The 22134-nt window shown below is 45.5% G+C and overlaps 1 protein-coding gene across 1 annotated transcript; it reads right to left on the bottom strand.

Annotated features, from left to right (window-relative positions):
- Positions 1 to 299: 299 nt before the first annotated feature.
- Positions 300 to 10683, bottom strand: LOC149360449 (membrane metallo-endopeptidase-like 1). The gene is made up of 4 exons (XM_089569285.1): positions 10581 to 10683; positions 9243 to 9352; positions 8485 to 8543; positions 300 to 4843 (listed from the first exon to the last, which is right to left on the bottom strand). The coding sequence occupies exons 2-4, from the start codon at positions 9334 to 9336 to the stop codon at positions 2780 to 2782; spliced, it is 2217 nt and encodes a 738-aa protein (XP_089425411.1). The 5' UTR covers positions 9337 to 9352; positions 10581 to 10683; the 3' UTR covers positions 300 to 2779.
- Between the last annotated feature and the right edge of the window lie 11451 nt (positions 10684 to 22134).

Here is a 22134-nt window from a genome sequence, read left to right on the forward strand (position 1 = left end):
ACCTCCATCACTGCTTCCGTGCGGTAAGTGCTCAATTAGAGTTTATGCATTCCCTTTCCATCAGTAATGGTGATAAGGTGTTCAGAATCATCTGTGAGCAATACAACACTATTCTGCTTAATCACACGTACTCTCATACATTCTAACCAAGTTTTATGCTTTATTCACCTGAAATAGATAATAATAAGCCTAGGATTCTGTGAAATTATCAAACGTTCATAGAAAGAGCATAGTTACCTGTTTTTGGACCGTAACTACCACAACATCAAATGTAGCAAAGACACGAGACTCCTGTACCGTAAGTTAACCAGACCACTTTATTCAAGTAACAAACAATGTGAGCCGACAGTGGCTGGCTGAAGCTTAGCTGTGTCCACTTCAGCACAATGAGGACTGCACAAAAATTAACTAAAAGACGAACATATAACTTACTTCTAGTTGATTATTATAAGTGTGTTCTGTGAACAAAATTAAAGGTACCACACAGTAGTGACGGTGATATTGTATATTGAGCAAGTAGAAATCGCAGAGAAAAACAGAGTAACAGGAACAACAATATCGGCAAATATGACACTTCTAACAAAACATTCAAAACACTTCAACGTTAGCGCAACTCCCTTAAACACACTCACTGCGAAAAGCATACCGCGAACAAACACGACTCATGGGATGGCGCCGCAGTCATTCTTGCAGTTCGACATGCACTAGAGGAAGCACTGACTGCAGTAAGTAAAGAGTCGTTAATTCCCCCTAGCTGCCACAAAGTCAAGGAAAACCCTCTCCTCTACCGGCAAGTTCAGGGCTTGCAGAGTTAGCGTTGAACGCCACACTCTGTTAAAAAGCTCATTTGATGTGTCTCTCTTTTAACATTAAGCAGGAAAGTGCCTTTATCACAGGCGCTGTAAGAAATGGCCCAACGCAAGTAAGTAACGCGCGCACAATTTATGCAGCTGAGTGATTTTTGAGCAAATATAATGCCAGCAGCGCGCAAAAAACAATGGTCGCTCTACGAAAGTAACGTTAGATAAAGGGAATACGAATGCACTGATATTGATGGCAAGCAATGAGCACCACATGCTTTACAGTTCTGACGCCAACCATCCCTCGGATTTTCCCAACAGCATGTTTTGATGCTGCAGTGTTCCGACCAATTGAGTCCAGAAATAAACGAATCATGGCAAAGTAATACATCGCATCAAAGTATACAAAATGAGCAGGAGGATATTCAGAAAACGAACTAAAAGAGCATATCGTTTTGTACGAAAAACAGTTCCCTAGGAGATAAGAAACCTCCCAACCGGTGGTCATATACAGGAAGGTATGGGGTGAGTGACATCTAACTTCAAAATTAAATAGCGTATTTAAGTCAGCAAATGTTGTAACAAGAGACCTCTTGATTGGGAAAATAAAGCTGCCAGGAAAACTACCAACGATAGAAGCACGCCATGGACCCAATATATGCTGTTGGCATGCATATTGGTAAATACGCCAACAGAGGCATGAAACACACTAAAACAAGAGGAACATGCAAGATTTTTTTGGTGATTTACTGAACACAAAACAAAACTAGAAATTATTTACTTTTTTATGCTTTGAGACATACAGCTGTCTCAGAGGCTGCAGCAGAAGGCAGTATTCTTGCCTGACAATGGCCGCAGCACCCAAAGCATGTGCACATTCTGCAGCAGACAACAGTACAGCAAGTAGTACAAGTAATATGCTTACATAAATTGGCCGCATAAGCTGTGAATCGTGGTTCAATACATTTCTCAATAAATAACAGACAGGCGTTTTTTCTGTGGCCATGACTAATTAGGATGAATAAAAGTAAAGCAACTTTCCAAAATTCCAAGGTGGCTTTTTTGCATCTGGAAGAGTCATGTAGACGTTTGGTTCGCCTCCTGCTGCAGTCGAGGCCCATGACATGCGCTAAACACTCTTCAATATTCAAATGCTTATGACTCGTCCTCCTCCTCTAAAGGCTATGGACATTCCCACTATTCACTGACGACTCCCCAGATTTTCTGATCATAATGCCAAAATCAGATGACCTGCCTTAAATAACCGCCCGCGATAAACCTAAAACAGTGCTTTGAAAAGCAAGGTACCTTAAGAATGCACAACATTAAGGGACAAAAAGAAAGTGTTGAAGGACAATTACGTTTGCCGTTGGCTAAATACTGCAGCATCTGCAGTCGCCTTTCTTTCTACATCGAGCCGACGGTCCTTGTACTAGCTACTTAAGAGATTCTACATGATTAAATCTGTTTTACCCATCATGAAGCTCAAGATATGTAATTCTCTTGGGTAGCGTACAATGTGTGCTCTACTGTTGGTGTTCACTCAACGGAATTTCTCGGCTTGGGAACATGCGTTGTCAGTCTTGGGATGGATGCGGCTTTTCTCGAGCAAAATACGCACAGAGTCGCCTTCCACTGGCTAAGGGTACATCATACCCTCTTTGAATTAGTCCCGCATGTCGGCAAGCGCTAGCGAATTTCAGGAATTCGTGCAGCAGTGAGTCTTTCCAAAAGGCTGAGCTTGTTATCCGCAAGAACAGCTGGTTACCCAAAAGATTGTTCGCCATGAGCGCACCACATGTTCTCTAAATGACGGAGAAAAGTGCAGTTCACACGTTTCATAACCAAGCTGCCAGTTTAAATCGCACCAAATTTAAACCCAGCTACAGCTTACCGGCAGATAAGGAAAGATTCAATACAATAGCAGCCGCTACCATTAATATCCAGAGGCCACCCAGCAGCAAGGACCCTTCCAGATTTCACCAAAGCTTGCACTTTAGGGTTGGATTCATAGGTGACCCGGCAGGGCAGTTGAAAGCAGCCGAGAACTGCGGCATGTTCTTCATGAGCGAATTGCACCTGGTCTTGAACTCAGGATACCGATGCGATGGCGACATATTCGAGCACCACATGTAACAGAAGGCGATGAAGAACAACTGATCTTCGGTTATCCCTGGCAGTTCCTGCAGGCGTAGCAGCGAATCAGTGACGTTCTTCTGACGGATGTAGGCGTCGTACACAACAGGTGCGGCACCAAAATCCGCCAAAATTTCTTCATCTTGCTCAGACTTGTACTCCGGCAAAAAGTACGCTTTCCGGATGCACTTCGTGCGATTCTCGTACTCTTCTTTCGAAGCCCAGTCCCCATTCATACGGCGACTGTGCAGCATGTAGATTGAATGCATCATCTCATGCGCAGCTAACTGCCCCATCGACGCGTAGTCGGTGGACGGCACTGTGTCAAAGAATGGCGGTAGTAGAAGTCCCATGCCCAACACCATCGTGTTTTCCCTGGGCTCGTAGAAGGCGTTAGCCTGGGATATGTCTTTGTTAAGTGCCGTAATGAAATCTTCTTCAGATCTCTGGCGCAGTGACCTTCTTGTCCTGGAGCGCAAAGCGCTTAGCCAGTTCTTTACGAAGGAGGCTCCTGAATCCTGGTACGATGCGAAAAAGTTGTTTAAAGAGCCTTCATCTCCTGAACCTCTGGGATAACCTATTATCTTCTTCATGCCTAAAACCTTTTCTATCATGTCGCTCTTAAATACTTTGTCCAGCCACTGTGACTCTTCTATCTTCGCACGGTAAGCTGCTGCTATGGTGGAAAGTATGTATTTCGCCTTGAATAGCACTTCTTTGCTTACAACAGACTGAGAATAAGAATAATAAGTGGCGCTGTGCATGACCGTCGATGTATAGATAAGGCATAGCTGCTGCAGCAAGAAACAGTCTGTTCCAGGAAAAAAGAAATGGTTGTGTTTTCTTGCAACGCGCCTAGTATCATTCGCCGAAGGCACCATTTGTCTGAGTTGCCACGACACATCAAAGGCAACCCAAACTGCCAATTGTTTCTCATCCATACTGCGAAAGACCTTCACAAGGAAGGCCTCCAAGCTGTTGGTTTGAAAGGCAACCTCGTGCTCTCCAGGCAGCAAGCCGTCAGTGACGTTTCGCATGTAGTCATTCCACGCTTCGCCCTTCTTGGACGTGATGACTTCCTCAAGCTTGTGAAGAGGGTGCACGCTCATATTCGGTTTAGGTGGCTCGTTGTGGATCGTTGTTTCCAGTACTAAATATCTTTCCGTAATTTCGATCAACTTGGAGATCACCGGAATTTTCTTGTCTCCCACTCCCAGCCACTTGAGATGATCCTCAATAGCTGCCTTGTTTCGGATATGCCTGCTCGTAAAGGACGTTCGCATAGAAAGAACCACCTTCGGATGATTTTTGTACCCCGGCAGTCCACCGAACCGTACATCAAACAACGTGGGTAAGCCATAGTTAAGTGAGAAGTCAAAGGCTAAGTGCCAAGCACTCAAAGCCGAATGAGACTCCAGTGTCGTGCCGTGCTCAGCTAGGAAGTCCAAAATGTCAGCCTTCGGGTTTTGACTTGAGTTGCCGTTTTGACTGTCTAGGGCCACACAAGACTGGAACAAGCCAGCTGCTTTTTGCGCAGCTGTTTGGGCTCTGGGAGGGACAAACAAGTCAAGCAAGCCTGCAATTACGGACAGCGTGATTTTCTTGTTCTGCTGTTTGACTACGCTGGAACTAACTGAGTCCTTCTCTTTTTCCCAGTTTGTGCAAACGTATGCATAAAAATCATCGCATGGCAATGGCGGTAACGCTTTATGGTACAAGCCAGACAGAAATTTGCACCCTTTCCTGTCACACAATTTCGCCGATGGTAGCGATGAAGCCGACGTCTCTGCGCTTTGCTCTTCAATGTACTGTGTTGCGGGCATGAATGTTGTTACAAATAACATGGTTTGCAACACAGTGCAACTGATTAGAATTATCCAAAAGGTCCTTAGGCGCTTCCGCTGGTCCTGCGTTTGAGAAACCAAACAAAAGGAAATGCCCTTGTAAACAACGCACGTGAGGGCTTTTCAATGTGCCGCATGGCAACCTGCATCATCAATATGCGATTAACGTCTCTGTACGTGACTTTCCTTATTTATTAAGGGTCCAATTCATCAAAAATCCGGCGTCGCCACTGTGAGCGAAGAATCCGGATTTGTCAAAAAGGTGGCAAAGTGACACGTCGAACGGGTGATTTTAACAGTGATGAAAGCCCTACGAAACTGGTAATTAGGAGCTCGCATTACGACGCAAGCTTTATTAGGTCACGTAAGTATATAAAGTAAATGAATTGCGATGAGAAGGAAATTAGAGTAATCAGCAGGGATCGAACCTCTGACCCTTGAGTTGTCAGTTAGACATGCTACTGCTGGGCACGCAGGCACGTACGTATGAATTGGTTAATGCTGGGCTCTATTGGGCTATGAGGGACAAAAGTTTGCAGGACAAGAGTTCTAGGAAAAACGTTCATTGTAGCCTCACTTCGCTGCCCAGTCGCCTGCTACTGTTTTTCCAAGAACTCGCGGCACGCAATATTTTGTCACTGATATTACGTCATGTGGACTTTAACATAATGAATGTGAAAGAGTAAACGGTGTACGTGTGAGCGTAAGCAAGAGGAGCCGCTGAAGAACCACATCAACGCTGTCGCCTCATAGCTTAAGTGTTCCAAAAAAATGTTTTTTTTTCTGTGCTATATATCAATAAATCCTCCATCGGAATGGACTGTCGGTGGCTTCCCTATTACTTATCGCAGATCCGGGAGCGCTTTCCATGTTCCAGAGGAAGGGGCTTGCGCACGTTCAAGAATATACTGTCAAACTATGCTGTCAGATGTTGATCGCGCTCGCTTCATTCATTCAGAACTCGTTTGGCAGTGCTTGGATGAGCGAACGTTAAACGCGTTTCGATGAGCGAATGCTAAAGCGTCATTGCAATTCTTTGGTACGGAATGTGCCCCTTGCTGTACGATAGCTTTCTGAAGCCTTTCGTTCACATAAAAATGAGTCTTCACATATGGCGAAACCAAAGCGAGGAAATTTGAAAGTTTACGTGGATGTCTCCTGCATTACTCGAACCCATTAAAGAGAAAGATAACGTGTGGGCCTGATCCAAACGTGCTCTAAAGTGCTCTGAAATTGCGGTGAAATTTAAACAAGAACAAAATAGTATGAACGTCCTGATTCACCTGGCTAAAAGCAACAGCCATTCATTTTAAGATGAATTTCACTATGCATGTTTCAACAGCAGCAAGGCATGAACGTTGGTGAATAGTACGAGCGGAATGGGCGCTGCAGTTTATAATGATACTTATTTTATCTCTTATTTTCTTATAGATGCACAGAGCATAACAAACAATTTCAACAATTTGTTATGGTAGCTCGAACTCCCCTTACCGACAGTCCAATTCTTTCTAGTGTGATGGAATCGGCTTTCCTTCCTTGCGTTAAGCATAGCAAACCTTCAGGTATTTGACAGCATTACGATTTCATACTTGTGCAGAAATTTTGAATCAATTAAAATTGTCTTGTTATCTTCAATAAACACTTTAATCTCCGGGGTTATAGCCCCTGGTACCGACTTCGATGAAAACCGCTGAAGTTATACCTCTCTACATGGCAGGTTCCAGAAACGTTATGAATATATTACAGACCCATCACAATCCTGCCATGCATTGGAGAAATTTTTTAAAAGCATTTCCTACATACCATAACATTTTTAAATGTTCACAGCATACCTTCTTGCAAGAAAAAGGAACAGCAGTTCTTGAAGAATTTTATAACATGCTAAATTCAGCTTTTGATAATACCAGGTCATGTGCTCACTTTCTCTTGATGTAAGCAAGGCTTTTGATAGCATTTATCGCGTTCTTTTGATTACTAAATTTTCAGTGCTATAATTTTGCGGATCTTTTGTTCCGACTGCTTAGCAACATGTTACACCGTAGGCTTCAATATGTGTCGATTTGAAGGTCCCATAGCGATTTCATGGTAATCGAGGATGGTGTCCGCAGGATTCTATATTGAGTTCATTGTTAGTTAACGTAAGTGTTAATAATCTTGCAAACAGGGTGGCTTCTTCATTGTTTCAGTACATTGACGACGTTGTTATTGTCTCATTTGGAAAAAAGATTATATAGAGCCAAATACGGCGTTAAAGACGGCAGCTATTTAAAGCCATGGGCTGATTTAAGTCTAATATTATAATTGTCAATACGTTTAAAACACAGCTAATAACCTTTCATACTCCACAAAAAACTGAATTCAGTTACTCTGTCAATTTGCACACTTCAACCTGTTTTTAGGGCAACTGTGAGCCAGTGAATCATGCACCATCAGTGACATATCTTGGCCTGATATTTGACAGTGATCTTTCTTGGAATTCTCACTCTTATTTTGTATACTAGAGACTTCGTGCCATATGATGTGTGCTGTATAACGTTCGATACATTGTGCCCCTGTTCCTTCGCAAATACCTCACACATGTTCAACCCAGCTGGTTGAACTCTCTTCTGTGTTCACTTCTAAAAAATTCTATTTATCCATTTACAATGATTTTGATATGTTTAGAAAATTAATGCACCCAAAATTTAACGCTCTGTTGACGGATATTGTTGTATAAAGACACTTTTGGGGCTGCTGTGATCGCACGTCTAGCCAGCGGTAACAGACGAGCCAGGCAGGCGCCATCGAACTACCGTGACCGAAAGCGCTGCTGTTCGGAGAAGACGCAAGAAACGCCGGCGTGGAGTAGGTTTTGGGCGACGGTGAGGACTTGAACAAAGGCATCTAATCCTTTTTACCGGTGGTGTGGAATGCGGCGCTTCTCCCGCATTGTTTTCTCACATTGGACCGGTGTAGGAGACCCGAGCGGCGGCGACAGCGGCGCCAACCCACCGCCCGCTTGCATCTGACAGGCCCGACAAAGCGGGGGTGGACGCGGCTAGTTCATCCTTCCCTCCTGAAGAGTTCACCGGTGTGAACCTTTGAAACTCGTGTTCTCCACGGAAGCGATCGCCGCACTAGGAGCCAACGATCTTTTCGACCTGGTCGACCCGCGGAAAACCGCAGTACGCGACTGCAAGGCGTCGAGGTTCCTCCCTGCCTGTGCATGTTTCTGCGAGATGTGCGCGGTCACGTGGTGAGGTCGGAGAGTGTGAAGAGGCTGAAGACCCGTTAGACAGTCGACCAGATATCGGATTGCCTAGCTAGTTGCCTGCGGCACATCAATGGTATTTAAGCCGCAATTTGTCATGCGTCAGAGCGCTTCATTTCCAGCTCGTGGTCTCCTCGTTATCTTGTAATTATGTAAAATAAACTTCCAAGCTTGCTAATTCTCGCGAACGCTATCCTCCGTAGGCTGCCCACTTAATCCTCACGCGATGAAGACCTCGGTCCCGATCCCCAAGCACATTAGTGCAGTCAGTATACCAATCCATACGTTCCTCCACGTGATTTAAGGCTAAAATTCTGGTTCACCTTCCCTGACGCATCCTGTGCGTATGTGTGTGTACGTGTGTGCGTGTGCGTACGCGTGCATGCGTGGGTGGGCGACGCGCCTGTTCTTTTTGTCAGATATGTTGCATCTAATGAGGCATCAAGAAGCTCACCAGTACCACTGGCTGTCTCATACTGCGTCGTCGTCGAAGGCTGCTCCAGCGAAGAGGGGCTGCAAAAATGAAGAAACTTTGGATTTAAATGAACACCAGTAAACTAGTATTAATTAGAAAATAACAGACATTAACAGCTTTTCTTCGACATCAGCTCTCCCGCTCCGAGTGACTAGAAGTTTGCTTTAGCTTTATTTTAATTTGCTCACTGCTGCGCCACGCAACGAAGGGCAGACAGCTGAAGCATTGTCTTCTCGTAGGCCAGGCATTTCTAACGCACGAAGTGCGTGTAACATAAAGAAGAATTTAGAAGCGCACTGGGTAGGAAATGAAGCGTTTTATTACAAAAGCACTCCTTAATATGGTAAAACCGAAACAAAGAATCTTGTGTCCAGCTTCAGAGTAACTCGGCTAAGCTCGGGTTAGTTCGGAGGAGCGTCTAACAAGCTTCCACCAATGGGAGGAAGCTCGGGTAAGTTCGGAGGACCGTCGCGCCAGATGTAGCCAATGAGAGGAGGGCATCGCACCAGCTGCCACCGAGTGGAGAGATGGTGTAAAGATGAAGAGAGAAACGTGGTTGCGTGCACATGGAGATGCCAGAAAGAAGAGGCGAAGAATGAAGGCATGCTTTCACATGTCTACTCGGTTTAATTACGTGAAAACCCGGCCGCTTTTTTTCTCAGTGAGGCACAGGCGTAGCCACTGCAGCCCTATTATATATGAATCTGCTTGCATCTTAAGACCATTACAAACTCTACCTTGTCTTACATCCGGAACGCACCCCCATGGCTCCTGAAGGTCGTCATTGTCGCTGGTCACTTCATCAATTCTCAACACAATTACCCGCGCCATCCGGCACTGCCAGTTGCTGAAAACAGAAGGCACGGTTTGTGTTATTTTGCTCGGAATGATTGACAATGCGAAAGGCACGTAGATGAACCGGTAAGCACCCAGCTAAAAGTGCGAAACAAAGGTACTCAAGTAAAACTTCTTGCTAGGCGAGTTGGTGCACGTTCTTCTGTAAAGGTTCGAGCGCGATAAAACAATCAAGTGAAAGGAAGATAGGACGACGTGCTTCGTCGTGCCTTCCATTCAGGTGATTGTTTTATTTTGTGCTAATAACGTTTGGTTTGGTTTATGGGTTTTAACGTCCCAAAGCGACTCAGGCTATAAGATACGCCGTAGTGAAGGGCTCTGGAAATTTCGACCACCTGGGGTTCTTTAACGTGCACTGACATTGCACAGTACGCGGGCCTCTAGAACTTCGCCTCCAAAGAAATTCAACCGCCGCGGCCGGGACCGAACCGAGTCAGCTGCCGAACACCATAACCGCTGAGCCACCGCGGCGGCCGCTAATAACGTTTACCGAAGGTGTTGCGTAGTAATTGACCATTACGTTATGAATGATTTCATTTCTGCAAAGATAAGCGGATGAATTTTTCTCTTCATTGAATTATCTAAAGTCGGGCACAAAACTTCTTGATGTGTTTGGTAACCGAAAATATGAAAACATGGGACGAGAAGATACAAAACACAATCCTAGTGAAGTGGCGCAACATAGAGTACCAACATTCTATGGATATTGCGGAGCTAAATGGCACCGTTTGCGAACCATATCTAAATTGAACTATGCGAGTCCTGTAAAGAACCTCATTCTTACGTTCGCGATGGCTGCTCACACTCAAAGAGACATGAGGTGAGGCGGACACCGAAGCCCACGAAGGAAAACTATGCAAGCGCTAGTTCGCAAGCTGGTTGCAGCAAAGCACAAAAGGGCGTGCACATGTAATTGCGTCGCTTCTTTTACGGACGCTCATAGCACCTGGTCTACAATATTCGCTTCCTCGCAGCACACCTCCTGTCGTTTTCGTGCAAGTATACCAAGAGACCAGAAAGAAAACAAAAAACTTTAAGGCAAAGAGAAGCTAAATGTCCCCCTACCGGTGCTTATTTTTCACCAGCATTTTCCTCACAGTCTTGATCCAAGCACTTCTTTACAGAAAACTGATTAGGAACCAGCATCTAGCCCAACCGAAATTCTGCGACTCCATCCGTCTTTTATTTTCAGTGATCCATGAGAGAACATTCATTCCTACCTCAAGCGTAGACTTGCCGGATGTTGTAGTCAAAACTTCTTGATTCTTTCAGGACTTCCTTGCTCCCCGACGCCGCAGCACCAGCGGAAGCTGGAAGCAACTGTACACATAAATGTTAGAACATGTTAAAGCTCCTATGAACTTGATGTTGATTGCATAAAAATAAAAACCAGCAAGATTTCACAGTCTCTATAGCACGAAACACAGTGTGATCTTCTTTGGCGTCTCTTGAAACTGGTGTTAGAGCCGCTCTCAGGGACTAACCTCCTCTTATGCAGTAGTCCCATTTTTGATCAACATATTGGCGTTACACTATTCTGATCTTTATAAAACTTTAAGCCCAACGTGATGCATCGAAGAAGACCACTGCACAAACTTTTGACAAGATACACATTACAGCCCAGTGAGAAGGACATCGACGTTTCACCAAAAACTGGGCTAGTCAAAAGTATGCCCATGATATGAGTAATTTCCAGTGGCACTACTCAGTTCGTGCATGAACTCGCATTCTGCATTTTTGCAGGCTTTAACATCATAGCGCTGAAGCATGGCTACGAAAGGCGCTGTAGTGGAAGGCTTTGCAGAGTGACTCGACCACCTTAGGTGTCCATTATTTACTGATATCGCACAGTACACGGATGGTTTTGAGTATCGCTGCAAATCCAATTGCAACAGCTGGGATCCATTTCGCAACCCTAATTTCCCTGTCGAGTACCCTAACCTCTGTGCCACCACGCTCAATGAATTAGCATTTCCTTATATGTTAAAACCATACTGCAGAGACGAATAATGATTTAGCTCGGCATCTAATAACTTTTACTATGACAGCTGGTCGCTGTGCTTTGGATGTATTTCTTGAGCAACGCATCCAGTGTTGCGCAGTAATAGCAAGTTTTGTTTTTGTGAAAAGGATGGAGGCCGACTGCATCTGTGTACGAGTACATGCACACCATAGTGAACGATGTCCACACACAGTTAGCACCACGGCATATTTCTGCTGAGTGTATAGTTCTCCTTCTGGCATAAATATACGATGACATATTGTTGGTGTCAACAGGTTTTTTCTACGTGTGTTCACTGGCTGCATGCATTCTCCGCGAGCACCTGAATAACTGTTTCGACTGACGTGACGCTGCTGCATCATTATAACGATTACAGCGCTTGAAAGACGAACTTTCTGCAGGGGAAAGGCTATTGCATGTTATTTTTGTTAAGCGGACTTAAGGCCAGTGTATAAAAGGTGACATGCTTGAAACAAAAGAAGAGGTGGGTCAAATATATGGGCCATACATGACTAATATGCAGGAGCCAAATAATATATTTTAAGCTCATCAGTGGTATCCTGACCTCATCCTCATCGCACTAGGCTGACAAAAAGCTACAAAGATAGCATACACGTATTGTAATTTCAATTGATATGTAAACAAATGTATCACATATGACCGAGGTTATGAGGAACGAGGAAGGAATTACTTTAGGTTTCAAAGGGCGTTTTTTAGGTTGGACCATTGAAGAAAATGCGGATACGTTATAAAAGCTTCACATGGCAAGTGGTACCTCTAATCCGGTGCTTTGGTTAAAATCTTAGAAGTAGCACGGGTTAGCTTGCGCACGTCGGTGGCCGTTAAACATGACATGCACCCACTTTGCAGCACTGTGGGTAAATACTATATGCCATTATTTCGAAACATAACAAACCATTGGCACAATTGATTTCTGAACACAGTGAGATAGAACTGTGGGATTTCTTCTCCTGGTATTCCAAATGTCGCATACTGTACGAGAAGTGCGAACAAGCGCCCTTTCGTATTATTTATGATCTCGGCGCATGTGAGGAACATACATCCCAACTAGTACACGCAAACTGATGGCGTTTAAAAGCATATGTGATGTATGTGTGTATATGCGAACCAGTTAGTGATCTCTGTGATAAAAAAATATTTTACGCGTATGCACTCGCTTCCAGTGACCCGACACCAGGTAGTTCAGACATTGTTAATTGGAAAGATATGGGAGAGGTATTTGCCCTGGAAAGGTCGCAGTCAGGCTGATGATGATGATTCACTGGTCGAGGCATAGGATGTGGATTATGTGGTGATGTATAAAAACCAGTATGCATTTTCTGCGACCGCGCTGAATGCTGTCCTCGAGTGCCATGCTAAAATTACACAGAGCTGCTTGGGAATTGGACTGCAGTTCTGTGCCATTAACCACTGCGTGTCAAGCTTCATTTATCTCTTGACAGCAACAACAATTGGTGAATTTGCTCAGGGAACTTATGCTGCCAAAGCTGGGCCATTGAATACAATGATACCATTCATGAAAGGAACGTGAGTGCTAAATAAAGTGTCATTTCTCTAAATACATCGCTCATCATTTTTTAACACAGCATTTCTGCAAGAAAAGCATACATGACTGATTTCGGCCAACAGACCATAGAATAGATTGCAACCTGCTCCTTTATTCTAATTTCTATATTAGAAACAAGCGAGCCGTGCAATTGGTGTGTTCACCTCCGCAATACACACATGAATATTCCGAACAGAGAAAATCAGATCACAAATGAAAGACGGCCGCAAATTTTACCATCTTGGCTGCTGTATTAGGCACTTCTAGCCTGGACAGCTACGCACACGCACACACTCTGTAGCGTTAGTCGCAGCAAATGATATCTGGAACGAAACATTGAAGCGCGCATTTTTTATCGTCGCTGTATCAGAATGCAATATCGAGTCAGCTAGCATACCGACATGCACTGTTTAGCTACACTCTGAAATGGGTAAATATAGCATCACTTTCAAAAACACCACCCGTCTTTAGTATCATTTGCACAGCGTCAGATGATGAACCTCAGTGGCATACCCTGCAGATTGCATTCTACTGAAACGCTGCCTACACCAGCTAATCTTTCCAAATTTATGCCAGGACCCCCCCCCCCCCCATATGCATTTTATGCTCCCACCCCAAAGCCACCCTCCCCCACATCCTCCTATCATGCCCGGCGTCTCCTCCCCCCGCCGGGCCGGTGTTTCACTGAACCTGGGAGGACTGAGAGACCTCACTAAGGTCAGCGGACCTGGCCAGACAGAAGATCGCCGTCAGCCGGGCCGCATACGTCACGGAACACCACATGAACGATTAGACATTGAGTGGGGTCGTTCGGAGACCCAGGAGACCTGGGGGCCTCGAATTTTCTTGCAAAATAAAAGTTTTTCCATCCATTTATAATACTCAAAGCGACTTGGCAAACTGAGCCCAGTCGGTTTCGGCTCACTTGACTGTAAAGGTAAGCGGCCAGAATCCCTGTGAGGCAAAATTTCCTGTACAGAGCCACAGTGCGGCATTACTTCTAGAATTTAGTATGGAACAATGCCAGGGCGGTTGAGCAGGAGTAAATGTGAACTCACCTTCAGGGCACAGAACTGCTGCGCAGTACATTGTCAGTGCGACACCTAATCCGCTCTCACATTTTTTTTTTTTTGGAAAGGTCGGTATGGAAATATGTGTGCACGTTAGTGTGGGCTCAAAAGATATTACCACGGTACCTTTTATGTCGCCCCACAATGCGTCGTGTGACTACCCAAACAAATAGATATGGAAGAACAGATGCAGCAGCTCCCCTTATGGAAATCGTTGACGAGCAGATTAGCAGGATGTGCAGTACACCACCCGAAACTAATCCAGTCCGAATGACACTTTTCATCCCATTGAGCACATCTTCCAAACGGCACTCCACGATGCGAAGTAGACTTGTTTGTAATGGGGTATATTTGCCCATAATATGCCACAAACGATCACAGCAAGTGATATAAGGAGTGAAACACTGAAGCAGCGTTTATCGTGCTCATATAAGCGAAGGCGCTTTCCTTGAGCAAGCTACACGGCACCCACAAGGAGTTAATCACAGAAAATGAAATCAGGAATGTATCACTCAATTAGCTCTCCTAATGCCGACTAGCATATCTGAGGGTGATCTTCACTGAGTTAGCTACACAGATCCCAGAATGAGTTAATCACAGAAAACGCGATGAATGAAACCAAGAAGTAAACCTTCTCGTGCTGACTGGCGTATATGAAGCTGGTCTACACTGAGTTACCTACACAGTGGGCAGACCGAGGTAATCAAATAAAACGAGATCAATATTTAAATACTGAAGCATCTCTCCTCGTGCGGACTAGTACATCTGAAGGTGAGTTTCTCAGAGTCATCTACATAGCACCCACACTGAGTTACTAACAGAAAATTAAATCAGGAATGAAAAACTGAAGTCCCGCTCCTCGTGCTAACTTCTATATCTGAAGGTGATCTTCACTGAGATAGCTACAAAGAACCCAGCCTGACTAAATCACAGAAAATAAGATCAGGAATGAAACATCAAAACAGTTTTGATCGCGTTCACTGCTATATCTCAAGGTGAGCTTCTCTGAGTCATCTACATGGCACCCACACCAAGGTACTCGCAGGAAATGAAATCAAGAATAAAACACTGAAGCAACGCTTGTGGTGCTCACAGATATATCTTAAGGTGGTCTTCACTGAGTTAGATACACACCGCGCACACAGAGTTAATCACAGAAAATGAGATTGGCAATGAACAGCTCAAGCAGCTATTCTCATGCTCACTGCTATATCTGAAGGTGATATTCAATCAGTCAGTTACGCACCACGTACACAGAGTTAATGACAGAAAATGAGATTGGAACGAAAAACTCCACCAGCTTTTGTCATGCTCACTGCTATATCTGAAGATGAGCTTCACTGAGTCAGCTACACACCACGCACACAGAGTTAATCACAGAAAATGAGATTTGCAATGAAAAAATTAGCTGCGGTTCAACTACAGCTGAACCTGGTTAGAGAGCGAAAGCTGCAGCGTATTGGGCAACTATAAGCGGCTTGGCATCTGTAACGTTGAGTGCATTCCGGACACTGGATAGGTAGCGCAACCACCCGGGCATGTGGCAGTTAATGGTGGAGCACGAGATTTTGCTCACCCAATGAACGCTGCGGCCTATGGCTTCAGTGCCGCGTTTCTGCCACAACGTTGTCAATGCCAACTGCATGTAAGTCGGTGTTCACATCACTAATGATTTAACATGGTATTGCCACGCAAACCATATAAATAATTCCTCTCATCGTACTCTTGGGTACCACCACCACAGCATGTCCATGGCACCTTCTGTAAAACTACTAGTTTACAAAACCCTTGTGCGACCTAAACTTGAATATGCGAGCGCTACCAGCGATTCACACCACTCTAGCCCTACTAGAACTCTTGAATCTGTTCAAAACCGTGCCACTCGTTTCTTTCGCTCGAACTACTGGTACCGCTCCAACATCTCTGCCACGAAATCTCAGTTACAACAGCCTTCTCTCGCTTCTCGCCGCCGAATTCCAAGCCTCTCTGCCTCAACAAGTTTCTTCATACGTCACCCCGTGACAGACGGCTCATTCAACCAGTGCATCGAACACCTCGCACAGCCATCCTAGCAGCGTCATTCCGCCAGGAGCCCGCACAACTAGTTTCAAGAGTCATTCTTCGTGCGCACCGTTGACGACTAGAATGGCCTTCCCAACCATTTCGAGCTCACTGGTGGTCCTGCACGCTGCAAGCATGCCGTCGAAGAAGTGTCTCATCATAACCATGCACACCACAAGCCTGTCACAATTTATCGCCGCACGCCCGCCCACCTCCATGTAAAGTGCCACATAGGGGCCTTTGAGGTGTTAATAAAAAATATCCCGAACAAAAACTTCAAAACCAGCTATAAACATCGAACACCGATTCAACTACGGCGACCCGCCATGGTGTCTTTCAAATAGGACGCTGCAGCCCATTATTAAGCCGTCCAGACGGTGCCGTTGCCGAACCGCCATAGACGCCAACGCTGCGAGTTGTAAGTCAACAAGCGAACGAAAAATAATGCAGCCGGACTTATCGTTTCTGTGTTAAAATATTCAGTGTTTTAAAGTTGGGGTGACGACTGCAGTTGCAGCATACAACAGCAGTTTCGCCGGAATGAAACGAGACAGTAAAAACAAATTGAAATTCACTTTACACTTGTGTCAGAAAATCTAGAAGTGTAGTGAGGGCTAGTGTGAAGCTGTAATTCTTTTTTTTTTTCAATCTGTGTAGCTTTTATGTTTTCTTAAAGAGCCCGTGACCACCCACTGGGCTAAAATTTGCTAAACTGCGGTGCTTACATCGTGTATAGAACGCGCGACGGCAATTGTTTTTAGACACTCAATCACAGCCGAGTTACAATCGTTGCCGTCGAGCGATTTTGCCGGGCTTCTCTCCGCCGTCACTTCTTCGAGTCGGTTTCCCTCACCCGCCCGGCCGACAAGGCTTTACTAGGGGAACTGCTAACAATCTTTACCTTGTACGTAATTTATGAAGTACTATATCCATTTTAGCTCAGTCTGCGATATTTTCTATCTCATTAGTTTTCCGGTCATTGCGAGTTTATTAGCTCTCAATATCTCCACTACTGAAAGCACGGAAAGAAAACACAATTACCTTTTGCTCACTTTCCGTTGAGACAGCCTTGGCGGGTTGGTCCTACCCAGCACTCGATTCAAAACCTCTCCAGAGTCGGGGACTTGACCAGGTCGCTCACTGTTCGAGCGCAGAGCGCACTGTCTCCGAATATAGAGCTTAAACCGTGCACGAGCTTCAAGGGTTCGGCGAAAAGTGGTAGATAGTCCGCAGAGCAAACAGTGTGTAGCTCAGTCGCGAGGCCGGCGCAACAGTGAGGTTTTGTGAACAAAAGGGCGCCAACAGCAGGTCACGTGACACAAATCTCTCAATCGAGAAGCTTCTCGCCACTAGAAACGCGTGGTTTTCTTCCCGCAGCTGGGCAGTACGAGCCGCGTGTTTGTAGCCGAGAGTGCAGACAGAACAATGACTGCCGGATCCGTCGCGAAGTGCTTGCCGATGGCTTGACGGTCACGAATTTTTGCGGGGCGTTGTTTTTTACCGTACTGATCTAATACGTGCGACAATTTTTGCATATTTTCAAATAAGACATGGTGCAGACGAATCTGCGCGCGCGTTTCATTAATGCAAGAAATACGGATTTATTCGAATCTGGGCCGATAGTTTTTTTAAGGCACGAGATATGAAACTCATAGGTCGGGTAATATTCGAGCATTTTTTGTTGTATGTATAATACACAGCAGATAAAAAACAGTAGGAAGTGGGGAGCGGGGAGTGGCGAGATTCCCCATTGCTGTGCGCTATTGCCTCTCTCCTTAACGTCCTGATTACATCGGCCCATGTTTAGATTTCTGTAGAATTCTTCGGTTACATCAACTATTTTATCCTTATTGCTAATAACATTGCCCTCTTTGTGTGTTAACGCGTTTGATTTTTACCTATGCAGTGCTACCTCTTCACAGCATTTAGGCAACATGCGTTCTTTAGGGCATGCTCGATCCTATCAGTATTAAACTTCCTTATCCCAGTTAATAGCTCTGTCAGTTCTATTCTGTCTGTAGGGTTACACGCTTTCATACTTTGGTCAGGTATGTAGTTCACGCGCATTTTCCACGATATAATAAGTGTTGTGTGAACACCGGGGTACTTACACCAAGAAAGAGACAATAACGGAGCATTATCAAGAAGATACCGAGAGGTATTATCATCACGGCGGCTAGAAATGCGAATACATTTGAACTTCTTTATGTTAAGCATCATAAGCCAGTTACTTCACCATGAAGAAACTGCGTCTGTCAGACTGTAAACATGCTTCGTGACAGCAATCAGTTATTAAACGGTATGAAACACAATAACCTCAGAAAATATTGTTAGGAAGGTCATTAATATAAATTGGAAACAGGAGAGGACTTACGCAAACAGTTAGAAGTTACGCAAACAGGAGGAGACACATGATCATTGACTGAGACGTAATGGTTGCGGTTAGAACGAAAACATTTATTCTAGCCTAATGCCTGAACGTCAGTATTAAGAACAGGACATCATGAGAAACAGTGTCGAATAGCTTAACACGATGTTTAAAAATGCCGGGAACCAGGACGTTAAAATCAATACCGCAAAATAAGTAACTAATGAAGCTCAGGAGTTGTGTTTCGCATGAGTAAAATTTTCTGAAGCAGTGTGGGGAAGAAATGAAAAAGTGGTTAGATTCGAGGAAAGCAACAAGTTTGGAGTAAGTGAAACGGTGAGTTAAACACCGCAGTGAAAGAAACCAAGATGTGAGTCACTGTATTTCAGGCAATTTTTCTTGCTTAGGGTGAAGAAAACTGGTCTTCTTCTTCTTTCTTCAATAAGCTTGTTGAAGAAAGAATTAAGCCAGAAGTGGTTCCCTACTCTCACCGCGTTGCCCATAATCTAAAAAAAGTTGCAACTAAGTTTAAGGTTCCAGTAGTATTCTCCGCTCCCTGTAAGCTAGCCTCGTTGTGTCCTCATGTCAACTCGGAAAAAAGAGGAGAAAAATCCTGTGGAACCAGACATACACGTAGATACGTTGAATGCAGTGAAAGGGTTGTATATCAGATCCCACTCACATGTGGAAAAGTGTATGTTGGACAAACGGGGCGGTGCCTGAATGAAAGGTTGAGGGAGCATGAACGTTCGATGGGGACAGGAACAGGTTCGAATTTGCCTCTTCATTGCAAGGACTGTGAACAAAACTCCTGCAGGCCCATTCTTGAAAAAACCGTTGTTTTAGGTAGAGGCCATGATCGAGTGTCCCGTGAATTAAAAGAAGCTTTTCTGATCAGAAAAAAGGGGGCGAATGCTGTTAGCGATGCATCTATCTTCTTGTATAAAACTGAAGAATGCTTTTTAGAAAGGTTTTCCTGAGTAAGAGCATGTGTACAGGTGTTTTTTTTCCCCTCAATGTAATATCAAGTGTTCAGCGCACAGGCTTTTTTATCAGGTTTTTCTTGTTTCACGTGTTTTCTTGTTCTGCATTTGTTACGTTTTTTATAAAATATCGTTTTGTTATCATCCTGTTGGATTTTATTCAGTCATGTTTCTTTGGCCTTATACACCACGTGTCATGCTTTTAATGTTCTTTCGCCGCTTTTTATCGTTTTTTAGCTATGTCGTGTTTTCAGTCTTTGTGTCTTTTATCGCTTTTATGACCCTTTACATCATTCTGACGTTTGTTGCAGCTGATAGGTGGTGTGACGGTGTGCCTATATATTACGTGTTTCTTTCCAATAAAGGATCAGTTGTCAGTAGCGCGTTGTCCTGTCTACCTTTCTGGTGAGTGTCGTGTTTTGCGCTAACTTTTGTACGAAGATTGCTTTCACTGCCACCTGCCAGGGGGGTCACTTTGCTCACAATCCGGTGGGCAGGTAGTGATGATTCCACAAGGTCACGTGACCTAGTTAGCCCACGTAGGCTGCTTCTCCAGTAATTTAGGGGGCGGGGACTTCCTCTCTCCCATTCTTCTTCAACGGGCGCAATCCATCTGAGTGCTCCAGCCACCCAGGCTGCGAGGCATGAAGCGGTTGTCAGCGCCAACGCCGGACAACTTATTCCCGACATGGGTGTACTAATGCTATTGCGTTGAAAGCGACGGCAACATGCAATTCAAAGGCGGGGAAAGGAAGGCAGTAATCATGAAAGATAGACGCAAAACCTTACTGCAAGCGGGATTTGTCGCATCGAACAGTATCAACGCCCGTCATTTATTTTACCTTTCCGAATGAATTCACCATCAATACATCTGTTGTTGCATAAATAAATTACAACAGATAACTTTTTTCAGCAAAGCCATGCCAATGAATGATTTCCACTAATAGACAGTGCCTGGAATTCTTTCGGGCTATGCTTGGACACAGAGCGGCCGAAAGTTGGAAAAGTGCGATATGTCGACTGTTAACCGTCGGCCCAAGGCAGGTTGCCGATATATGGAGAGTTAAGGACAGTGTCAGTCCTCAAGTTGGGGTCAGGCTGGGGGGCCGAGCTCGACTTGAGAAGATTCAGTCCGCCAGGTTGCTTGGGCTAGTCTTCGGCCAACCATAGTTTTGTCGCTTGTGGACTCTGGGAACGTGCGCATACGCAGTTGATATACTGTCACGTAGTGGTGACTGCAGCCTGGCGAGCAGGAAGACAGCGAAAGTGGCTTCTAAACAAAACTCTATATTCGGGCTGACTTGCGCCCGCAAACAACTGAATGACTCGGCGTCGGCGTAGATACAGGCATGCTCGGCGGTCGTCGAGGCGAATGCCTCTGCTCTTGGCCGTGCTAAATTTAAAGCTGAGAGTGAACTTTCGAGGTAATACATGCAAAGTTACTACAACATTCTGGAACAATGTAGAATCGGCTCCGCCTGGATGCGATCGATCGAGATAACTCTGGACGAGACTTACATCACAAACAAAGCAATAAAGCGGCGTGCCGGCAGCTTTGAAGCATGAACAAACGCAACCAAGAATCGCGACAATACTGTAGCTTGCAACGCCAAAAAGAACACCAGCGCAGAGACGCAAAAACCTGGGGTGGTCCCTCAGAGGTTCGAGCGCGCGCGCGAGAGCCAACTAACTTCTTCCTCTTCTCGTGCATGCACTACTTCTGTCTCTTCGGACGCACGTATCACTGCCCCCCTCTTCTGCAGCATCGACACGATGCGGCTAAGAGAGAAAAGTCAGCGAAAGGGTAGAACACAGCTGCAGTGGACCGCAGTTCAGTCAGGTAGCCGGTCGTGGTAAGGCTTCATGCGAACAACGTGTACGACTTCAGTTCGGTGCGACCGGCGCGATGAACAAGCTGTCGGGGCGGGAGCAACTGCATAAGTCACATCACTGATGCGGCGCACTACTTCGTAAGGGCCGAAGTATCGGCGCAGCGGCTTTTCAGAGAGCCCGCGGCGACGAACAGGTATCCAAATCCACACAAGGTCGCCGGGCGCATAACTGACGAAACGGCGCCCATAGTTGTACCTAGCGGCGTCAGTCTCCTGTTGACGGTGGATGCGCAGGCGGGCTAGCTGACGCGCTTCCTCAGCACGCTGAACGAAGGTATCTACGTCGAGGTCAGCGTCAGAGTCGCAGTAAGGGTCGACGGGCAACATAGCATCCAACGGAGTGGTCACCTGGCGACCGAAGACAAGCTGAAAGGGGGTCAGTCGGGTTGTTTCCTGCAGGGCGGTGTTGTACGCAAACGTTACGTACGGCAGAATGGTGTCCCAAGTTCGATGCTCGACGTCAACGTACATTGATAGCATGTCGGCTAGTGTGCGGTTGAGTCGCTCTACCAACCCGTTTGTCTGCGGGTGATACGCCGTAGCACGTCGACGGCTCGTGTGCGTGAGAGTCATCACGGACTGGGTTAAGCGGGCCGTGAAAGCAGTTCCGCGGTTAGTAACAACAACGGCGGGTGCGCCATGACGCAAGACAATGTTGTGGACGAAGAACTGCGCCACTTCAGCAGCAGTGCCTTTGGCTAGAGACGCGGTCTCAGCGTACCGTGTGAGGTAGTCAGTCGCAACGACTATCCAACGCTTTCCAGACGAAGACTTCGGAAATGGACCAAGGAGGTCCATGCCCACTTGTTGGAAAGGGGTCCTCGGTGGATC

Source organism: Amblyomma mixtum, chromosome 2, assembly GCF_055824585.1.
Source record: "Amblyomma mixtum isolate Tamu chromosome 2, ASM5582458v1, whole genome shotgun sequence".
In the NCBI taxonomy this organism is placed as follows: domain Eukaryota; kingdom Metazoa; phylum Arthropoda; class Arachnida; order Ixodida; family Ixodidae; genus Amblyomma; species Amblyomma mixtum.

Excerpts from the sequence above, each read along its gene's own strand:
- LOC149360449 (XM_089569285.1), bottom strand. The coding sequence starts at position 9,336 with ATGGCGCGGGTAATTGTGTTGAGAATTGATGAAGTGACCAGCGACAAT. Across the intron at positions 8,544-9,242 it reads CGTTCCGGATGTAAGACAAG|CCCCTCTTCGCTGGAGCAGC; the intron begins GTAGAGTTTGTA and ends TCATTTTTGCAG. Across the intron at positions 4,844-8,484 it reads TGAGACAGCCAGTGGTACTG|GACCAGCGGAAGCGCCTAAG; the intron begins GTGAGCTTCTTG and ends TCTCAAACGCAG.